This window comes from Colius striatus, chromosome 22, assembly GCF_028858725.1.
Source record: "Colius striatus isolate bColStr4 chromosome 22, bColStr4.1.hap1, whole genome shotgun sequence".
Classification (NCBI taxonomy): Eukaryota; Metazoa; Chordata; class Aves; order Coliiformes; family Coliidae; genus Colius; species Colius striatus.
The window spans coordinates 4,690,355-4,710,079 of record NC_084780.1 but is presented as its reverse complement, the minus strand read 5'-3'; the positions used below and the strand labels follow the sequence as shown (position 1 = coordinate 4,710,079).

At 56.4% G+C, this 19,725-nt stretch overlaps 1 protein-coding gene across 1 annotated transcript; it reads right to left on the bottom strand.

Annotated features, from left to right (window-relative positions):
- Positions 1-10,941: 10,941 nt before the first annotated feature.
- On the bottom strand, positions 10,942-19,664 carry PPP1R15B (protein phosphatase 1 regulatory subunit 15B). Its single transcript, XM_062013666.1, has 2 exons — positions 17,985-19,664; positions 10,942-13,444 (listed from the first exon to the last, which is right to left on the bottom strand). Exons 1-2 carry the CDS (start codon positions 19,470-19,472, stop codon positions 13,232-13,234), a joined length of 1,701 nt encoding a protein of 566 aa, XP_061869650.1. The 5' UTR covers positions 19,473-19,664; the 3' UTR covers positions 10,942-13,231.
- Positions 19,665-19,725: the final 61 nt, after the last annotated feature.

Here is a 19,725-nt window from a genome sequence, read left to right as displayed (position 1 = left end):
CTCCTCCTGCACCCCAGCATCAGGGGACAGCCTGCTCCATGCTCCTCCTGCACCCCAGCATCAGGGGACAGGCTGCTCTATGCTCTCCTGCACCCCAGCATCAGGGGACAGCCTGCTCAATGCACCCCAGCATCAGGGGACAACCTGTCCTATGCTCCCCAGCATCAGGGGACAGCCTGCTCCATGCTCTCCTGCACCCCAGCATCAGGGGACAGCCTGCTCAATGCTCTCCTGCATCCCAGCATCAGGGGACAGCCTGTCCTATGCTCCCCAGCATCAGGGGACAGCCTGCTCCATGCTCTCCTGCACCCCAGCATCAGGGGACAGCCTGCTCAATGCTCTCCTGCATCCCAGCATCAGGGGACAGCCTGTCCTATGCTCCCCAGCATCAGGGGACAGCCTGCTCCATGCTCCTCCTGCACCCCAGCATCAGGGGACAGTCTGCTCCATGCACCCCAGCATCAGGGGACAGCCTGCTCCATGCACCCCAGCATCAGGGGACAGTCTGCTCCATGCACCCCAGCATCAGGGGACAGGCTGCTCTATGCTCTCCTGCACCCCAGCATCAGGGGACAGCCTGCTCAATGCACCCCAGCATCAGGGGACAACCTGTCCTATGCTCCCCAGCATCAGGGGACAGCCTGCTCCATGCTCTCCTGCACCCCAGCATCAGGGGACAGCCTGCTCAATGCTCTCCTGCATCCCAGCATCAGGGGACAGCCTGTCCTATGCTCCCCAGCATCAGGGGACAGCCTGCTCCATGCTCTCCTGCACCCCAGCATCAGGGGACAGCCTGTCCTATGCTCCCCAGCATCATGGGACAGCCTGCTCCATGCTCTCCTCCTGCACCCCAGCATCAGTGGACAGTCAGGACCATGAGCCCCCTGCATCCTGCATCTCTTAGGACAAGGGAGACCTCAGTTTGCTCTCATCCAGGCTGGTGGGACCCACCAGAGAAGGAGCAGCCAAACAGCTCAGCAGCCACAGCTTGTTCTCTGGAGCACAAAGACCTGTGCTCAGTGCCCCCTCAGCTGTGCTGAGGGCCAGGGATGGCTCAGGAAGGGCTGGCAGGAGCCTTCCCCAGCTCTGCTCAGGCCTCCAGCCCTGGCCCAGTGCCTCCCAGGCTGCAGAGCTGGGTGCTCAGGAGCTGCAAACTCCAGCCCTACAGTAATGGCACGGTGCCCTGATCCGTGGCACTGCCCTACTTCTGCCTGTCAGAGCTGCCAAGCACCATGGCTGGGACTCTGCCTGCCCTCAGCCCCCATGGCTGGAGGCTCAGACCCCACAGCACACAGGGACCCTTCATCCAGGGAGGGGTGGGGAGAGATGTGGGCTCTGCAGGAAGGAAAAACCACAGTCTGCCCTTGATCCTGTAATCCCCCCATTAGCCACATGGTATTAGGGGCTGGGGAGGGTGTTGGCTTTCACTGGATGCTCTGCATCCTGCCTCCTTCCCCACCAGTGATGGCTGAGATCCTCCCTCCCCTCCTTCCCTGCCAGAGGGATCCCCCTCATCCCTGGTTACCCCTGTCAGTCATCTCCTCTCCCAGTCCCCAGCCATTCCCCTGCTCTGCAGGCAGTGGGGACCCCACTGGGGCAACTCTATCCCCCTCCCCCCCTTCTCATTGCCTAAGAGCTAAAAACCAGCCCAGGAAGCCCATGAGCAAGTTGGGGAGGTGGGCTGCTCTCAAAGGAACCCCCAGCTAAGCCAGACAGCACAAACCACCAACCACACAGGTGGGTTGGGGGCTGGTTGGGCTGGTTGGGGACCTCCCAGCCCAAAGGCACAGACAAGGCAGGGCCTTTGCTTCTGCAGGCAGGGCTGGAGGCAGGAGTAGGGGGTGGCAGAACCCTTTAAGCAGCAGCACTTGCCTGTGGGAGCAGCTGGCGGAGGCAGGAGGGTGCTCAGCAGCTCATGAAGCCAGCAGTTCTCCTGCAGCAGGGCCCTGCACACGTGTGCAGCAACGTGCAGGGCATGCACCACTGTGCCAGCCTCAATGCCACCTGCTGGGTGCTGTGGCAAAGGCAGGAGCCAGCACAGCCCACCACAGCCCAGGCTGCAGGGAGCAGCAGCTCCTGCTCACAGCCCCCCACTTCCAGCCCCACACTTCCTTCTCCTTGCTCCTCCCTCCCTGTGGCACCCCCAGCTGCTGCCAGGGCCAGGGAGACAGGGGCTGGGTGACACAGTGAGGGCACAGAGGCAGGAGGATGCTCCCTGCTGTGGAGGAGCTGCAGGCACACCCAGCTCCAGCCTGCTCAGGGGGGTTGGCACCACAGCCCTGGCAAAGCCCCACTGCTGCTGGCATTTGTGGCTGCAGGACTGGGATGTGGGGCTGATTCAGGGCCACTCTGGCTCTGTTCTGATTCAGCTGGCTAATCCCTCTGCTTCATTTTGCTCCAGCCCTCAGCCCACCTTTGGGATCTTTGCTCCTGGCAGGTTTATGGCTGTCTGAGCACGCAGAGAAACCTCTGTGTGTGCCAGATAGGGATGGGCTCAAAGATGCTGCCTGAAACACCCTCACCCAGCAGGACCTGGAGCTTCACACCAGGTGAGGCAGCAGCCTGCAGCTCAGCTTGTCTAGACACCAACATCACCCTGCCAGAGTCCCAGCTCCTGGGCTGGAGAGATTAACCAGGGCTCTTGATGCAATGCCTCCAGCTGGATCCTCTCCTGTTGCATTCATCCCAGCTCTGCACCTCATGCCCTGGGCAGTGTGTGCCCTGTGGACTCTGCTGCATTCAGCTCCCTCCCACAAGGGTTGGGTGCTGCAGGGTCCTGGAGGAAGTCTGCACTGGGCTTGGTGGGACCTTCCCCAAGGGGTGACACGGGGCAGGGGGTGGCTGGCTCTGCACTGGGATGGGCTGAGATTCCTGTGTTGCAGGATGCAGCTGCAGGAGCTGGGTCTGGTCCTTGCAGGGACACTGACTCCAGCCTGGCCTTGCTGTGCCATGCTGCCACAAGCCCTCTGCTAAAGCTCCCTGTGCCCAGGTGTGCAGGGCTCACCCAGCATCCAAACAGCCACTGAGATGTGGCCCCACACGCTGCTGCCAAGCCCCAGCTGCTGCCCACACGAGCTCTGGCTTTGCTCAGCTGCTGAGCCCATGGAACCACCAGAGCCACAGCCACAGCCACAGCAGCATGGGACAGGCCACAGCAGGGCCATGGGCTGCCCAAGCCTCATGTGCACTCTCAGCACAGACCCTGAGCCCATCCTCGAGCAACTGCTCTGCTCCAAAGCCGCCCCAACCCCAGTGCTCCTGCCTGGCTTCTCCTCAGGGATGGATGACAGCCACCCATGCAGTGCTCAGCAGCTGGGAGCAGCTGCCTCTGGGCACACACAAAGCCAGAAGCAGAGAACTGCTTGGTTGTTAAAGCCCATGAAGCTGCTGCAGTCCCAGCCCTGCCCTCACCCTGCCCAGCACCACTGACCCCTCAGCACCTCAGCTCCAGGGCTTTGGGATCCCTCCAGGGCTGGGCACTCCCCCAGCTCCCTGGGCAGCCTGGCACAGGGCTGACACCCCTCTCAGGGAAACAGTTCTGCCTCAGCTCCAGCCTCAACCTGCCCTGGGACAACTGGAGGCTGTTTCCTCTTGTTACTGGGGAGCAGAGCCCGACCCCCAGCTCCCTGCAGCCTCCTGGCAGGGAGTGTCAGAGAGTGCTGCTGGCTGCCCTCAGCCTCCTCTTCTCCAGGCTCAGCACCCCCATTCCCTCAGCCCCTCCCCAGCCCCTTGTGCTCCAGCCCCTTCCCCAGCTCTGTTAAGGAGGGGAGCAGCACCCTCCCTGTGTGCAAAGGCTGCTGTGAGCAGGAGGCAGCAGCTTCTCCCCCTCCCCAGCCCTTTCTCTCTTACTTGATGAAGTAGAAGCTCCCATGCAGCGTGGTGTCCACCTCCCAGCCTCGGGGCAGCCCTGCAGAGACACAGCAGAAGCTGGGGTCACCCTCCCTCACCTCATGCAGCCCCTGCCTGCTGTGTGATGGGCTGTTGTCACACCAAGGCCTCTCTTCACTGGAAGCCACCACAGAGCAGATTCCCCCTTGCAGGAGGCAGCAGCAGGGAAGGGCAGGAGTGCTGGGCAGGGAGCCACAGGGCAGTGGGGGCTCTGGCTGCTCTGTCCTGCTCTGATCAGCTCTCACACATTCAAACTGCATTTTGAAAGCAGTTTGGGTTCCCTCCCTGTCAATGACAGGTCTCAGAGACCACAGAGAGTCTCTCTGTGCAAGGGGACCCTTAAAATCCCCCTGAGGACACATCTCCAGCTGGAAACCCTGTGCCCAAGAGATGCAGCATCACCTCACACGTTATTCCAAGCCCCTCCAGCCCTCCCCAGCTCCATGGCAGCTCCCATGGGCTCAGCTTTGCAGGGTCTCCTTTGCCTTCCTGTTGGATTTCCCTTCACACTCCAGATTTTGGTCAGTGAGAGCAGAGAGCCATCCCTTACCAGTGCAGGAGAAGTGCCCACTCTGGATGGAGTAGCCTGTGCCTGGGTGCACCCAGCTCGTGGACTTGGTCTCATCACTGCAAAAGAGGAGGAGTGGGGTCTGTCAGCACCCAGGGAGGGTCACAGGGTCTGTCCCATCCCTGGGGAAGGGTCTTTGCCACAGGGGTCTGTCAGCACCCAGGGAGGTCACAGGGTCTGTCCCATCCATGGGGAAGGGTCTTTGCCACAGGGGTGGGGTCTGTCAGCACTCAGGGGGGTCACAGGGTCTGTCCCATCCCTGGGGAAGGGTCTTTGCCACAGGGGTCTGTCAGCACTCAGGGGGGTCACAGGGTCTGTCCCATCCCTGGGGAAGGGTCTTTGCAATAAGGGTTGGGGTCTGTCAGCACCCAGGAGGGTCACAGGGTCTGTCCCATCCCTGGAGAAGGGTCTTTGCCACAGGGGTCTGTCAGCACTCAGGAGGGTCACAGGGTCTGTCCCATCCCTGGGGAAGGGTCTTTGCCACAGGGGTCTGTCAGCACCCAGGAGGGTCACAGGGTCTGTCCCATCCCTGGGGAAGGGTCTTTGCCACAGGGGTCTGTCAGCACTCAGGGGGGTCACAGGGTCTGTCCCATCCCTGGGGAAGGGTCTTTGCCACACAAGTGGCTTTTCCAGCCACAGGAATGGTCCAACCCCACCTGGACACGTTCCTGTGCCCCCTGAGCGAGGGGAACCTGCTGTAGCAGGAGCTGGGGCTGGAGCAGCTCTGCAGGGCCCTTCCCACCCCCCACCATGCAGAGATTCAATGATTCCATGCCCATGACCAGCATCCATCAGCTGGGACAGCCCAGAGGAGCCAGGAGCAAGGCCAGATGACCCCGTGTGAGAGGGAACCAGCCAGATGCTGAGCTTTGCAATCTCTTGTTCCCAGCCCAAACCACAAACCCCTGACAACCTGCAGCTCCCCTCCCCACCCCACACACCCTCCCCAGCCATGCCCCCACCCCCTTTTACCCCAGCCTCAGCCCTGGGCCAGCCCAGGACCCTACTTGATGAAGAAGACTCTCCCGTCCCTGCAGACGCCGTAGGTCCATCTGCCCGGCAGGTCCAGCCACTCGATGTCATCCCCCATGGGGGTGGCACTTTGGGGGGCAGTTGCTGGGGCTCAGATCAACCCCACACTGTGAGGAGGGGATGGGATGGCAGCACCCAGCTGGGGAAGTGCCAAAGTCTCCCCCCCTCCCTTCTCCCCTGGCCAGGAGAGAACCTTTGCTGGGCTCAGCCCTTCACTCAGAGTGTTTGCTGCAAATGACCCGGGAGGGAGGGAGGAAAAGGAACCAAGAATCCCAACCAACCCCATTCATTTAACCCCTTCAGAGCTGGGCTGCCACCCTGCCTCGGAGCTGGGGTGCAGAGGGCACCCTCCCAGCACTCCCAGTGACTCGGTGGGGCAAGGCTGTCACAGCTTCCTCTGCTGCCTGCTCACTGTAATTACCCTCCATTAACTCCAGGCTGAGTAATTATGGAGCTGGCACTTCCCTCTCCATTTTAAACAATGGCAGGTTCTTCTCCCCAGCCAGGCTGAGGCTCAATGTAGGGCACCCTGATCACTATCTGCAGCAGCTGCCCAGGGGGGATTTTTCTCTCTGCTTGTCCTTAGCCATCAATTAAATGTCTTTTGAGGAGAAAGGTGGGGTCTGGGAGGCACCTGGGCTGCTGAATGAGAAGGAGGCAATTGCACCTTTGCAAAGGGAAAGATGCTGGTGCAGGAGAAGCCTCAGAGGTGGAGAGGAGGGAGCTGGTGTCCAAAGCAGAGAGGAAAAGGGCTGAGGTGAAGCACAGCCCCCACCTCAGAGCAGCTCCCTGCCAGGGTTTGAGCAAACCAGTTCATCCAAAGCCTCAGGAAGGCTCTTCCTACAGTTCTTTGAACCACTGGGTGAGAAAAACACGTCTGGTCGGTCCCAGTGAGCCCACTGGGGTTGGATCTGATGGGACCCTGGTGTAGCAGGGAGGGATGTCAAGGGCCTGGCCATGGGTTTGGAGCTCCAATTCCTGGCAGAAATGTTTGGCTGCAACCTGTGAAGCCAAGCTCATGTCCTGCCTGTGCTGTGGATGCAATGAGAGGAGTGCAGGGTGAGCAGGAGCTCAGCCCCCCACGCTGGCAGCCCTGGGGGCTCAGAGAGCAGCTCAGCAGGATTATCATCATAGAATCCCTCAGTGCTGGGGCTGGAAGGGCCCTGCAGAGCTCACCCAGCCCCATCCCCTGCTAAAGCAGGTTCCCCTGGCTCAGGGGGCACAGGAACGTGTCCAGGTGGGGTTGGAAACCTCCTGAGAAGGAGCCTCCACACCCTCCCTGGGCAGCCTGGGCCAGGGCTCTCCACAGTCCTTCTGACACACACCTCAGGGCTATGTGGGATCAGGGGCCATTGCAGATAAGCTCCTGTGATCCTAAAAGGTCTCCTTCCTTCCCCAGCAAGCCCCAGGGAAGGATGCATGGCCCTGACCCTGCACATTTCCAGGCTCTCCCTCCCTGGTCCGTGGTAATCACAGGGGACTGACCCATCAGACAGTAACATCAGAGGAGGAGGAGGAGGAGGAGCTGGTGCAGCCTTGGGGTAAACAACACTGAGGCTGTTGGAGGGCTGTGTGGGACCTTCAGCCAAGAATCCTGAGCAGCTCCAGGCTCTCTCCTGCCAGGTAAATAAATCAGCTTTTATTGCTTTCTGCAGGAGAATGTTTCTCCCTGTTTCTTTGTGTCCTTCACCCAATGGAGACTCAGAGGGGAAAATACCACTGGGGTGTTGTGTTTGGTTGTCATTTGGTTCCAAATCCTTGTAAAAGCTTCTTGTTCACAACCACCCAGGGTAGGAGCAAGGGCTCCTTCCCAAAGCCACCTGCATGCAGTGCTTCTACCCTGCCCTGCCACCTCTCCCCACTGCCCTGTGCCCTTCCCTCAGTGGGCACTGAATCATCTCTAGGGGTTCCTTCCAACCCCTCCCATTCTCTCATCCTGTGACACAGGGACAGGGAAGTCACCAGGCCACAGCACATCCTGAGAGCAGGATGGGGAAATGCATTTGTGTCAGGGCCAGGCACGGGGAAGAGGAGAATGAAGCCCAGCAAATGCATTTGCTAGAGCAAGAAACAGCCCCAGCACACCATCTGTCTCCTGGAGATGTGTGGCTGCTGGCAAGCCCAGGGGCACCAGGTCACCCTCGTGCTGGTGATGCTGGTTTGGGCAGAAGCTCTGGCTGGCACACGTGGCAGGAGCAGCCTGGCACTGCTGTGCTCGTGGAGCAGCTGCTGGCAGCCACCTCCTCCTCCATCCACACAGCCCCGGTGGGACCAGGCAGGGGACGAGAGGCAAAGGGAGTGAAGCAGATGGAAAAGGGCTGCAAGTGGCTGAGCAATGAGGTGACACAGGCAGGGCTGGGGCTTAGAGGGGACGTGTGGCTGCAGCTCACACCCACCCACAGGGGTGAGCCAGGAGAGCAAAGGAGCGCTGAGGAGCGTCCCCCTGGGTCAGACGTCAGGAATGTCACAGAACCGGGTCCCTGTGTGCAGGGAGGGATGGTTTGTGTACTCAGCCCGCATTTGCCTGTCCCGCCCTGGTGCTGGCTCCAGAGCAAGGCGGCACAGCAGCCTCGGGCTGCCGGAGGGGGTCTGGGCATGGAGCCCCCCGGGCAGCGATGCCGGCAGCACGTCCCGAGCAGCAGCACGGATCTGGCACCATCTCCTGGACAAAAGCTTCCCCAGGCACAGGAGCAGAAGCTGCAGCTGAGGAGAGGGGCGGGATGAGCCCTGTGCTGCCGCCCGGGAACAGCTCATGGCCCCTGGAGCTTCCAGGCACACAGTCCCTGCATGGTGGGGATGGGAAGGGCCCTGCAGAGCTCACCCAGCCCCTGCTCCAGCAGCTGCCCCTGGCTCAGGGGCACAGGAACGTGTCCAGTGGGGTTGGAAACCTCCTGAGCAGGAGCCTCCACACCCTCCCTGGGCAGCCTGGGCCAGGGCTCCCTCCCCTCAGCACCAAAGGACTTGCTCCTCCTGTGCCAGTGGCACTGCCTGTGTGCCAGCTGATGCCCATCAGCCCTTGTCCTGGCACTTGAGACAGCTGAAAAAAAGAGTGAGCCTGTCCTCCTGACACCCACCTTTTGATGAGCTCCCCCCTCAGCCTTCTCCTCTCCAGGCTGAACAGCCCCAGGTCCCACAGCCTTTCCTCACAAGGAAGATGCTCCATCCCCTCAGCATCTTGGGGTCCCTGCACTGGCCTCTCTCCAGCAGTTCCCTGTCCCTCTGCAGCTGGGGAGCCCAGAACTGGCCCCAGGACTCCAGATGAGGCCTCAGCAGATATGGCAGAGCAGAGGGGGAGCAGAACCTCCCTGGCCCTGTGCCCACACTCTCTTGCTGCCCCCAGGCTGCCACTGGCCTTGCCCACGTTGCTGCTCATGTTTGGTTTGTTATCAACCAGGACTCTCAGGTCCTTGTCACCCTCACCCTCTTGGCTGGGCACACACAGCCCAGACAACCTCTCACAGACCTCACCTGGTAGCCAGGTTGGGGCCACAACAGCCATGGCACCAGCACACAAGCAGGGTGGGCAGGAAGGGCACTGCTCCCTCTTGTCTTTCTCATCTGGAGCACAGAGACCAGTAACCACCTCAGGTGACTGAGAGCTGCTAAGCAAAACCAGCTCATTGCTTCATAGTCTTTATGCCTGGTTGTAAAGTGCTGGTAATTTGATAGCTGGTGTCAGGGAAGTGAGTGGATCCTACCAGGCTGGGACTCTGCAACACACTCACATTGCCAGCAGATGTTTAACAGCCTTTGATCAGCCATCCCAGGAGACATTTACCACCAGGCACTGGCCACTCACCACATGCACTAAACCCTCGTGCTGCTCGTTGCCATAGCTGCCAGCAGCAGGCATGGAGAGGTGCCAGCAGCAGGCATGGAGAGATGCCAGCAGCAGGCATGGAGAGCTGCCAGCATCACATCCCCCCAGCTCCACAACTGAGGTCTTTGTAACCTGTTCCTGCTTCTCCTGCAACAGGAGCCTCGTTTCACCTTCAGAGCTGGCCTCAATGGTCTCAGCAACCTGCACCAGCAAGCCTGGAGACAGGAGGATAATGAGAAGGGAAAATGGGGGGAAAAAGGGTGCTGAATGCAATGTTCCTGCTGGGTCTTTGTTACCTCTCAGCACAAAGTCCCTGTGAGAGACATGGGCCCAGATCCCAAGTGCTCACAGCAGAGGCAGCTCTTGGCATGCAGATCACAGAGGCACAGAATGGTGTTGGGAGGGAGCTCCAAAGCTCAGCCAGTGCAACCCCCCTGCCAGAGCAGGACACCTAGAGCAGGGCACACAGGGACTGACCCAGCTGGGTTTGGAATGTCTCCAGAGGAGACTCCACAGCCCCTCTGGGCAGCCTGAAGTGCCAGTGGCCTTCTTGGCTGAGGCTTCTGCAAGACTTCATTCCCTTCCTGAAATAAACCCGGGGTTACCCCTCAGCCTCAGGTGGAGGCTGCGTGACTGGGGCACAGGGGACTGGAATCCCAACCACACACTGAGTCACCCTGCTGTTGCCTTCTCCAGTTTCAGAAGAAACCTGCCTTTGTGGGGCCAGAGCAGCTCTGCAGCACCATTCATTTGCAAATGGCATTTCAGTAGCAGCTACAGGAATAGCAGCTCATTTACACCCCAAGTGCTTTGCTGACAAACAGGTTCTGGAGAAGACAGGGCTACCAGAGCAGGAGGGATTCCACTCAACCACAGATAAACTGTCAATTGAATCCCCACTGCAGAGCTCAGCATGAGAATAAAGAAACCTCAGCAGCATTTCTGCATTCCAGATGGCATCTGGATGCTGCCACATCCACAGCAGCCTTCAGGCAGCAACGAGCTGTTTGGCTCAGCTCTGAGCACAGAAATGACAACGTTCATTTTTAAGAATCATAGAGTCATCTTGGTTGGAAAACACCTTTAAGGTCTCAAGTCCCAGCCCTGCCCTCACCCTGCCCAGCACCACTGACCCCTCAGCACCTCAGCTCCAGGGCTCTGGGATCCCTCCAGGGCTGGGCACTCCCCCAGCTCCCTGGGCAGCCTGGCACAGGGCTCACACCCCTCTCAGGGAAACAGTTCTGCCTCAGCTCCAGCCTCAACCTCCCCTGGGCCAACTGCAGCCCATTGCCTCTTGTCCTGTCATTCATTGCTGGGGAGCAGAGCCCGACCCCAGCTCCCTGCAGCCTCCTGTCAGGGAGTGTCAGAGAGTGCTGCTGGCTGCCCTCAGCCTCCTCTTCCCCAGGCTCAGCACCCCCATTCCCTCAGCCCCTCCCCAGTCCCTTGTGCTCCAGCCCCTTCCCCAGCTCTGTGCCCGGCTCTGGCCACGCTGCAGCCCCTCAGTGTCCCTGTGGCAGTGAGTGAGGGGCCCAGCACTGACACAGCCCTGGAGCTGCAGCCTCCCCAGGGCCCAGCACAGGGGACAATCCCTCCCCTGCTCCTTTTGAAGAAAAACAACCCCCCTTGGCACGAATTATCTTGCAAATCTCTTTATTACAATGTACAGATTAGTCCTGAATACTTTTATTATGTACAGAAATATAACTTTAGATATAAAACCCAACCAAGTCGACACAAATCAAGTAAAATCTGTAGAAAGCCAATGCTGAGTTTTCCAACCTGCTCTAAATTATACAAAAATAAAATCTGATCATTACAGTTTTGATTTAAAGTTCACCACGTGGTGCTTTTGCTGCCTCACTGCCAGCACTTGCACACCCCCCACAGCTAGGTCAGAGGGACCATGGGGACAGCCAAAGCTGAGCTTTGCTTTGATGATGTTTAATGAATTTAGTGCTCATTTCCTCCCACTCTAAGAGGAGGTTTAAGAAGGTGGAAGGGCTCACCCAAGCAGGTATGTTTCAGTGAGAAGTGCTTGATAAACTGCAGGGTGGGAAGTAAGAAAGACTCTCAAATGTCAGCAGCCATTTGGAAGTGGCAGTTTCTCGTCACTCTGGTTGGTTTTCAGCCCCTGCAAAGTTCAGTTCAGTACTTGGGGGTGGTAACTCACAGCACTCTGAAGCTTCTGACAAGCACCAGCAGACCAAGTGAGACATTCAGAGTAACTGAAGCACCAGCAAGTTCTCCAAGGTCAAAGGAAGGAGGAGTGTGATGGAAATATATCACTACAGGGGGTAAAATACAGAGCACTGAACAGCATTTCCACTCATCAGCCTCATCTGGACCATGAGACAGCACATTTTCTGGTGTGACTCTGCATTTATCACCTTGCATGCTTTTTTTCCCTGAAGCAAGCCAAAAAAAGCACATCACCTCTCAGTCTTGATGCAGGAAAATGAACTCCAAATGATCTCACAGGGCATGGGGAGTGACTCAAACTGCCACCTCACAGCAGCTTTTGTAGCAAAGGAGAACCCAGTTTGGATTCTGTATGATGAAGGGGGTGAGGACTAACGTTGCTGCACTGCTCTTTTAAGGTTTCTCCTTCAAAGGGAAACAATTCTCAACCAACCAAGTAGCAAATCATTTATTCCCACACAATTTGTGCAGACAGACAGGGACTGTCTGGTGTTTATTCCATGGCATGACCTCATACCTGCTTGGGTCCCTGCCACACAACATCCTTGGGGTCCAAGCACACATCCAAAAGTTGCTTTTTGTTGGGACTGAAACAACAACTGGACATTGTAAAGTTAGGAACATAAATAAGGAGTGTTTTCCTTCCACTGAGGACCTCAGCTTTCTATGTGAAATGTTATTTTGGTACCAGATGAACAAAAGTGCAGAGGCAGAGGGGTGTTAACACTGGCTTTTGGGAAGGAACACGGCCATCTGTAGCCTTAGACCCCTGTAAGTCAAAGCAATCCTCCTCACAACAAGCACATTGGATACAAGATACAGGAAGAATTCCCCACTTCAATCCAAAGCAGAATCAGTTATGGCAAAGCTAATCTATTAACTACAGAATTAGGGGTAGTTCCCTGTGTGTGGCTGCTTCAACTCCAACCACTGGCCACAGCCTGGCCACGTACCATGGAGCTGTAATTATTGAGCAGGATGAGGCCTTTCCTTGCCCTGAAAGCAGAGAGGTTTGGTGCACAGGCAGCCAACACCCTTTGGGCAGTAAAGGGTAAAGGGATTGCTTTAAATAAAGGCAAACCAAAGGGTTTGTGGTGCACCAGAGCTCCCCAGGATCCCCCAAACGTGCTCAGCTGAAATACTGACACCCCAAAGCATTCCACAAACACTCCCACACTAGTTTCCAAGCACAGCTGGGGCCTCAGAAGGAAGGAACAAACCATCTGCTTTGCACAGTTGAAGTAAACAAAGCTTGAGACTTCTGTACAAGGTAGAGGAAGATGAAGAACCCCAAGGAAGTTGCACATACCTCGGGAGACTTTAAATCAAAACTGCAGCAGCAAGGTTCTGAGACCCATAAATATTTCCTTCAAAATAGGTTTTGCTTTTTTTGTTTCAAAGTGCAAAAAATCCAACTGAATAGTCACCACTTCACACAGGGCTGACAAGGCATTTCTGGAATGGATTTCACCTAAAGCAGTCTTGTTTCCCCAGTGTTACAGGAATGTAACTACACCCCCCTCCCCCTCACCCTTGGTGCCAGAAGATTTTTGTCTGGATATCAAAGTGGGGGCCATGGGTAGATTCATTGTCTGAATGTGTTATAACCCCACTTCTCCCCTCCCACACCCCAATTTCCCAGGAGCACATGCAGCTGCCTTTTCTTGCTTTGAACATGTTTGTGAGTGCTTAAAGGTCGTGAAACTCCCGAATCTTGTAAAGTGCTAGAAGAGATCAGCCCCCTTGTTGTAGCTTTCCTGGAGTCTCTGGAACACTCTCTGTCGATGCTCTGAGGTGAAGCAGTACCCTATGGCTTCTTCTGTTTCTTGGATCCGCTTCTGGAACCTGCAGCTGTCCCGTGCAAGCTCCTCCCAGGGTCCCTTCCGATCCTCCTCGCTGCTTACGAAATACTCGGTGATCTTTTCGAGGAAGGTTACCTGGAAAAGACAAGTCATTAAATAAAGCAGCAGCCAAACAAGCTGAGAGCTTATTTGCATGCAACTGAGGTGTACCAGGAAGAGTATAAACCAGGTCAGCTTTGTCAACCAGCAGTGCCAGGGAGGTTCTGCTCCCTCTCTGCTCTGCCATATCTGCTGAGGCCTCAGCTGGAGTCCTGGGGCCAGTTCTGGGCTCCCCAGCTGCAGAGGGACAGGGAACTGCTGGAGAGAGGCCAGTGCAGGGACAGCAAGATGCTGAGGGGATGGAGCATCTTCCTTGTGAGGAAAGGCTGTGGGACCTGGGGCTGTTCAGCCTGGAGAAGAGACTGAGGGGGGAGCTCACTGGTATTTACAAGTACCTAACTGGTGGGTGTCAGGAGGTTGGGGCAGCACTTGTTTCTGTTGTATCCAGTGCCAGGACAAGGGGTGATGGACATCAGCTGGAACACAAACAGTTCCACTTAAACATAAGGAAGATCTATTTCCCTGTTGAGGTGAGGGAGCCCTGGCCCAGGCTGCCCAGGGAAGGTGTGGAGGCTCCTTCACAGAATCTCAAGGGCTGGAAGGGACCATAAAGTACAACTCCCTGCCACAGCAGCACCACCTAGAGTAGGGCACACAGGAACTCAGCCAGTTGGGTTTGGATGTTTCCAGAGAAGGAGCCTCCACAGCCCCTCTGGGCAGCCCCTGCTCCCTCACCTCAACAGGGAACAAATTCTCAGGAGGTCTTCAAAACCTCCCTGGACACATTCCTCTGTGGCCTGATCCAGGTGGGACGTGCTTTGGCAGGGGGTTGGACTAGATGATCTCTGAAGGTCCCTTCCAACCCCCACCATTCTCTGTTGATTCTAGTTGCCAGCTTCTCCCTCCTCCTTTGAGAAGCAGTTTTTCAAAGCAGAATTTCTCACTGCAGCCTACGAGGCCTCCTTTTAAGGAAATCACATGATGCTGCCCATGAAATAGCATCCCCTCCCAACCCAGTCCTGGGTTATAACCTCACACAGACACAGCTTGAACAGGTTACTCGGCAGGGCATGCAGGGACATGCACTCAAGGCTGGAAATATGCTACTGACAAAGCAGAGCTTACATCACAAAAACCAAGGAAGAATCATTGTTCTGTAGAGTAAGCAATGCTGTGAGTCAGCTTCCATTCCAGCACCAGGAAAAGAAATCACACCGTGCTACATGCAAGGAAGCAACACTCATCACTGTGTGACTGGAACAAACCACTTCAGAGCTGGTATCAAATGCCAACATGTGCAAGGTCAGGCAAGGAAATGAAGTCAGTGCCATGGCATTTGGAAACACCTCTGAGAACTTTCACTCTTCACTATATTTAAGAACTATTAGGCCATTTTAAGACAACTTAGAGGCTCAGGATCTAAACTTGACAGTGTTTAGACTAGTGCTGTACTAAGTATTTAAGTGTTTCTGTTACCCAGCAATAAGCAAAAGCCAGATTATTTCAGGCTCCTTCTGAATTATGTATCACTTCTCATTCAGCTGTACAAATGGCACAAACCTGAAGGACAAACTAACTCTGTCAGCATCCATCAAGCTCTCAGACTAGGACTGAAGCCTGTAGGCCAGCCAAACTCTGTGGTTACAGACAGCTCCACTGCATTTGCTGTCAAATAGCTACTTCTGGAAGGTCAGGGATAGACATGGGCAGCTACAAAAACACTTGCTGCTCCACTCCTATGTTTTATTAACACAGAAGTCTAGCTTCACACCTAGTTCATGCCAACATGATGAGGAGTAAAGAGTAAGACTGCTCTTTGTGGTAGATCTGTCTTCCACCCTCACAGAAAACATGGGAGATGCTAAAGAAGAAATGACTTAAGGAAGGATCAGCAGCTGAGGATACAGAGGCAGAAGAGGCTGTGTGAAAGCAGCATCCAGAAGTCACCCAGTTCAAGTGGAGTGATCCCAAATCACTGCCCAGTCGAGGCACCAGACCCCATAAGCAAAACAACACCCTCCTGGGTTTTACCTCTTTACAAACACGAACATTGCTGCTGCTCAACTGCAGGATGGCAAGTAGGAAACAGCCCTGAGAGTGATAAATGACTTAGAATCATAGAATGGCGGGGTTGGGAGTGACCTTTAGAGCTCATCCAGTCCAACTCCCCTGCCAAAGCAGCTCCCACCTAGATCAGGTCACACAGGAACGTGTCCAGGTGGGTCTTGCAGACCTCCCAAGAAAGAGCCTCCACACCCTCCCTGGGCAGCCTGGGCCAGGGCTCCCTCACTGAAACATTGACACAGTTTTGCCTTATGTTTAAATGGAACTGTTTGTGTTCCAGCTTCATCCCATCACCTCTTGTCCTGGCACTGGATACAACAGAAACAAGTGCTGCCCCAACCTCCTGACACCCACCCTTTAGATATTTGTAAATGTTAATGAGCTCCCCCCTCAGTCTCTTCTCCAGGCTGAACAGCCCCAGGTCCCACAGCCTCTCCTCAGAAGGAAGATGCTCCATCCCCTCAGCATCTTGCTGTCCCTGCACTGTCCCTGTCCCTCTGCAGCTGGGGAGCCCAGAACTGGCCCCAGGACTCCAGATGAGGCCTCAGCAGGGCAGAAGGCTTGGAAGCTTCCTGGGAATACCTGGGTCAGTGCTTGGCAATCTCTGCTGTTTTGCAGACAGACATAAGACTCTGCTTTCAGGCACACAGAGCTCTTACATCAGCCCATCCCTTCGTGAGTTCCTACCTTACATCCCTTTTACATCAGTCTGAGACACCCTCAGGCACAACTGCTGACATCATGCTCATCACTGCACCCAGATCATCATTCTTTCACCCACATATAGATCACACAGAGCCCAACACCACGTTGGTCAAAACAATTACTGCTCCTAAGCCTCCATCCCTGACAGGCACCACGATAGGCCTGACCTTACTCAGGGCTCAGCAGCTCTGCCAGCAGTTAGAAATAATCTTATGCAGAAACTCCTTTATCTTGGAGTATTTTCCATTCAGATTAAAACACGGTCGTTTGTTCCTGTGTGAACCATCCAGTTTGTAAACACAGCTTGCCCCAGCAAAAACAGGTGTGAGGTTACCTCCCAGCCAGGCTCTCAGCCAACAAATCTCTCTGCTGTAAGAACACTGAAGAAAGCATTAGGCAACTTTTCTGCTTTGGTATCATTCCTCTAGTGCTACCCTAGAACTTGGTATCACAAGTTATTATTGGTACAGTATCAGGCAAGGCTTGGATATCACACCTGAAAAGCCATCAGCAGCACCAACAAAGCATGTGGTTGATAGTGTTTACCTGAACCCTAGCACACAGAATCAGAGTCTCAAGGGCTGGAAGGAACCTCCAAAGCTCATCCAGTGCAATCCCCCTGCCAGAGCAGCACCACCTAGAGCAGGGCACACAGGGACTCATCCAGTTGGGTTTGGGATGTCTCCAGAGAAGGAGCCTTCACAGCCCATCTGGGCAGCCCCTGCCAGTGCTCCCTCACCTCAACAGGGAACAAATTCCTCCTGGTGTGTCTCTGGAACCTCTTCTGTTGCAGCTTGTGCCCGTTGCCCCTTGTCCTATCATTGGCCATCCCTGAGCACAGCCTGGCTCCAGCCTCCTCACACCCACCCTTGTAACATGACTGAGCTCACCCCTCAGGCTCCTCCAAGCTGCAGAGCTCCAGCTCCCTCAGCCTTTCATCACAAGGGAGATGCTCCACTCCCTGAACCATCTCTGTGTCCCCATGCTGAGCTCTCTCCAGCAGCTCCCTGTCCTTCTGCAACTGAGGGGCCCAGAACTGGACACAATTAGAAGATTTTAATGCCCAAACTCCTCAAACACATCACACTTCCCGTTTGTGCTCAACTGCTCAGTTCCAGATTACATCCCTGATATCAATGGTAGTTTAATTCGAATAGTGTCTTAAATGGAAGTGAGAGTATTTCTGTACTTAGAGAATCATAATCATTTCATCTGGGAGAGACCTTTCAGCTCATGGAGTGCAGCCTCTGTCCCAGCCCTATCAGCCACCAGCCCACTGCCCTCAGTGCAGCACCCACCCAGCTCTGAAACCCCTCCAGGGATGATGACTCCAGCAGCTCCCTGGGCAGCCCCTTCCAATGCCTGACAGCCCTGGCACCAAAGAGATTCCTCCTCACATCCAGCCTCAACCTCCCCTGGTGCAACTTGAGGCTGTTTCTATCAATGTTACTCAAAACAGAAACTGGTACTTTCCAGAGGGAAAACAAAAAATAGGTCACAGTTGTCACTGACAAGAAACGACGTTGTGAGCCAAATATAGAACGAAAGCTACTTCTTAAAAGGAAACAATAAATTCCAAGTCTAGGAGAGACACTGTGCATCACTGAGTTCTGACCTCTGCCATCACGTGTAGAGGATGAGGCACACTCATCCCAGCCAAATTCTTCGAGCATAACCTCAGGGTGCATGACCTGCCCCCTGCCGTGCCTGGAACCCAGCTCAAGCAGCCGCACCCACTCACGTCATCGCTTGTTTGGGCTATTTTTTTAGCATCCCCTAAACCCTAAAACATAAACAAAGTGTTTACCTTTTTCCTCTTGGTACTGCTACATCTCTCACCAGCAAGCAAGCACTCCTGCACAAAGTCAGAGCCCCCACAGTTCTGTTTTTCCAGCTGCACCCGACATGCAGTTAAGGGATGGTGCTCACAAGTGCCCAAACTCGGCCTCTCTGCTCCTTTTAAACCAGATGTCCTTTTTTTCTCTGCTGTTTGAAAGGCTGCCTTGAAATTTAAAGGGTTATACGGATCATCTGAGGTACAGAACGAGTTCCAAAGCTTCAAGTTTTCTGCCTCATCCACGCTGCTACAGTCCCACTCATCCTCCTCTTCAGAACTAGGGTGAGGAGAGCCTGAGGAGGACTCCACCCATGAAGAATCTTCCTCCTCCTCCTCTTCTACATCTGACATATCCTTTCCCCTATCGCTGGAGGATGTCTGAATGGTGGCTGTGAAGTTCTGAGGGTTGTAGGGATCCAAATTGTAAAAGGAATTCCAAAGGTGGAGCCTTTCCCTGTCCTGGCTACAGGTGTCTGAGTCTGAAGGGAGCCCTTCGCTATCAAACCCATCATCATCATCCCAGTCCTCGTCATCATCCACACTCTCCTCCCCACTGGAAACTCCCCCTATGATATAGTCTATTAATTTATTTGCACAGGCAGGTCTGGCTGAAACTGGAAGATTTTGCTCTATTTTGGAGTCCTCGTCCTCTTCAGTCAAAGCCCCTCCCTCGAGTGCTCCCTTCTCAGCTGAACCCCTCATCCCCTCGGGCTCCAAGGGACTGCCTCCAGCTTGTGTCCCTGGCTCGTTTGGCTCCTCAGGCCGCTTCAACTGCTGCCCAACCTCTTCTTGACACGCACCCTTGTGCTGCTGCTCTTCCTCCAGGCTGTGATAGCCGTGGTCCGGGTCCGGCACGGCCAAATGGAGAGAAGCCAAGCGCTTGCTGCGAAGAAACTCCAGCTCCGGCAAGGCGCCGCCGGCACGGCAGCTTCGCCAGGCCTCGCCGCGGGCCTCGGCTCGCAGGGGCTGGGGCAGGTGGCTCTTTCCGGAGCACCAAGCCTGGCCCTGCTCCCGGCCCAGCACGTACAAGGCCACACGCGGTACGGGGAAGGTCACCAGGCTGTTCCGCGCCAGCTCGGTTCCCCACACGCCCGGCGGGGACTCCGCGCTACCCTCTCCCGTCTTCTTCACGGCTTCTCCCGGCCACGGCAGCGTCCCTTCGGCCCAGTGCAGCGAGGCGGCCGGCTCCGAGAGCAGCAGCGGCAGGCCCTTGGCGGGCGGCTGGGCGCTGGCGGGGCACAGGGCGCTGCTGAGCGCGGGGCCGGGCAGCAGCCGCTGCAGCAGAGCGGGCAGCGGGGACAGGAACTGCGACATCAGCCGCAGCCAGGAGAAGGGCGGGCTGGCCTGAGGCGAGGCGCCGGCGGGGGCCGCGCTGGGCCCGGACAGCTTCGGCCAGGCCGCGCCGAAGCCAAACCAGGCCCGCCCCAGGCCGGCGCGTTCCGGGCCGCTCGGCTCCATGAGCGGCGGCGGAGCTCCGAGGAGGCTCTTCAGCGTTCCCAGCGGTGCGGTCGTGCCTGCGGCGCGTCGGTCCGTGTGAGCACGGCGGAGCGGGGGGCGCAGGGGCCTGCGGGCGGCGGGGCGAGGGTCGGGAGCTCCATGATGCTGCTGGTCCTGGCGCAAAATGGCGGCGCGGGGGCGCGCGCGCCGCCTCACGCCCTCCCGCCCGCCGCGCGCAGGCGCGCTCCCGCCCCCCGCGCGTCACCGAGCGACG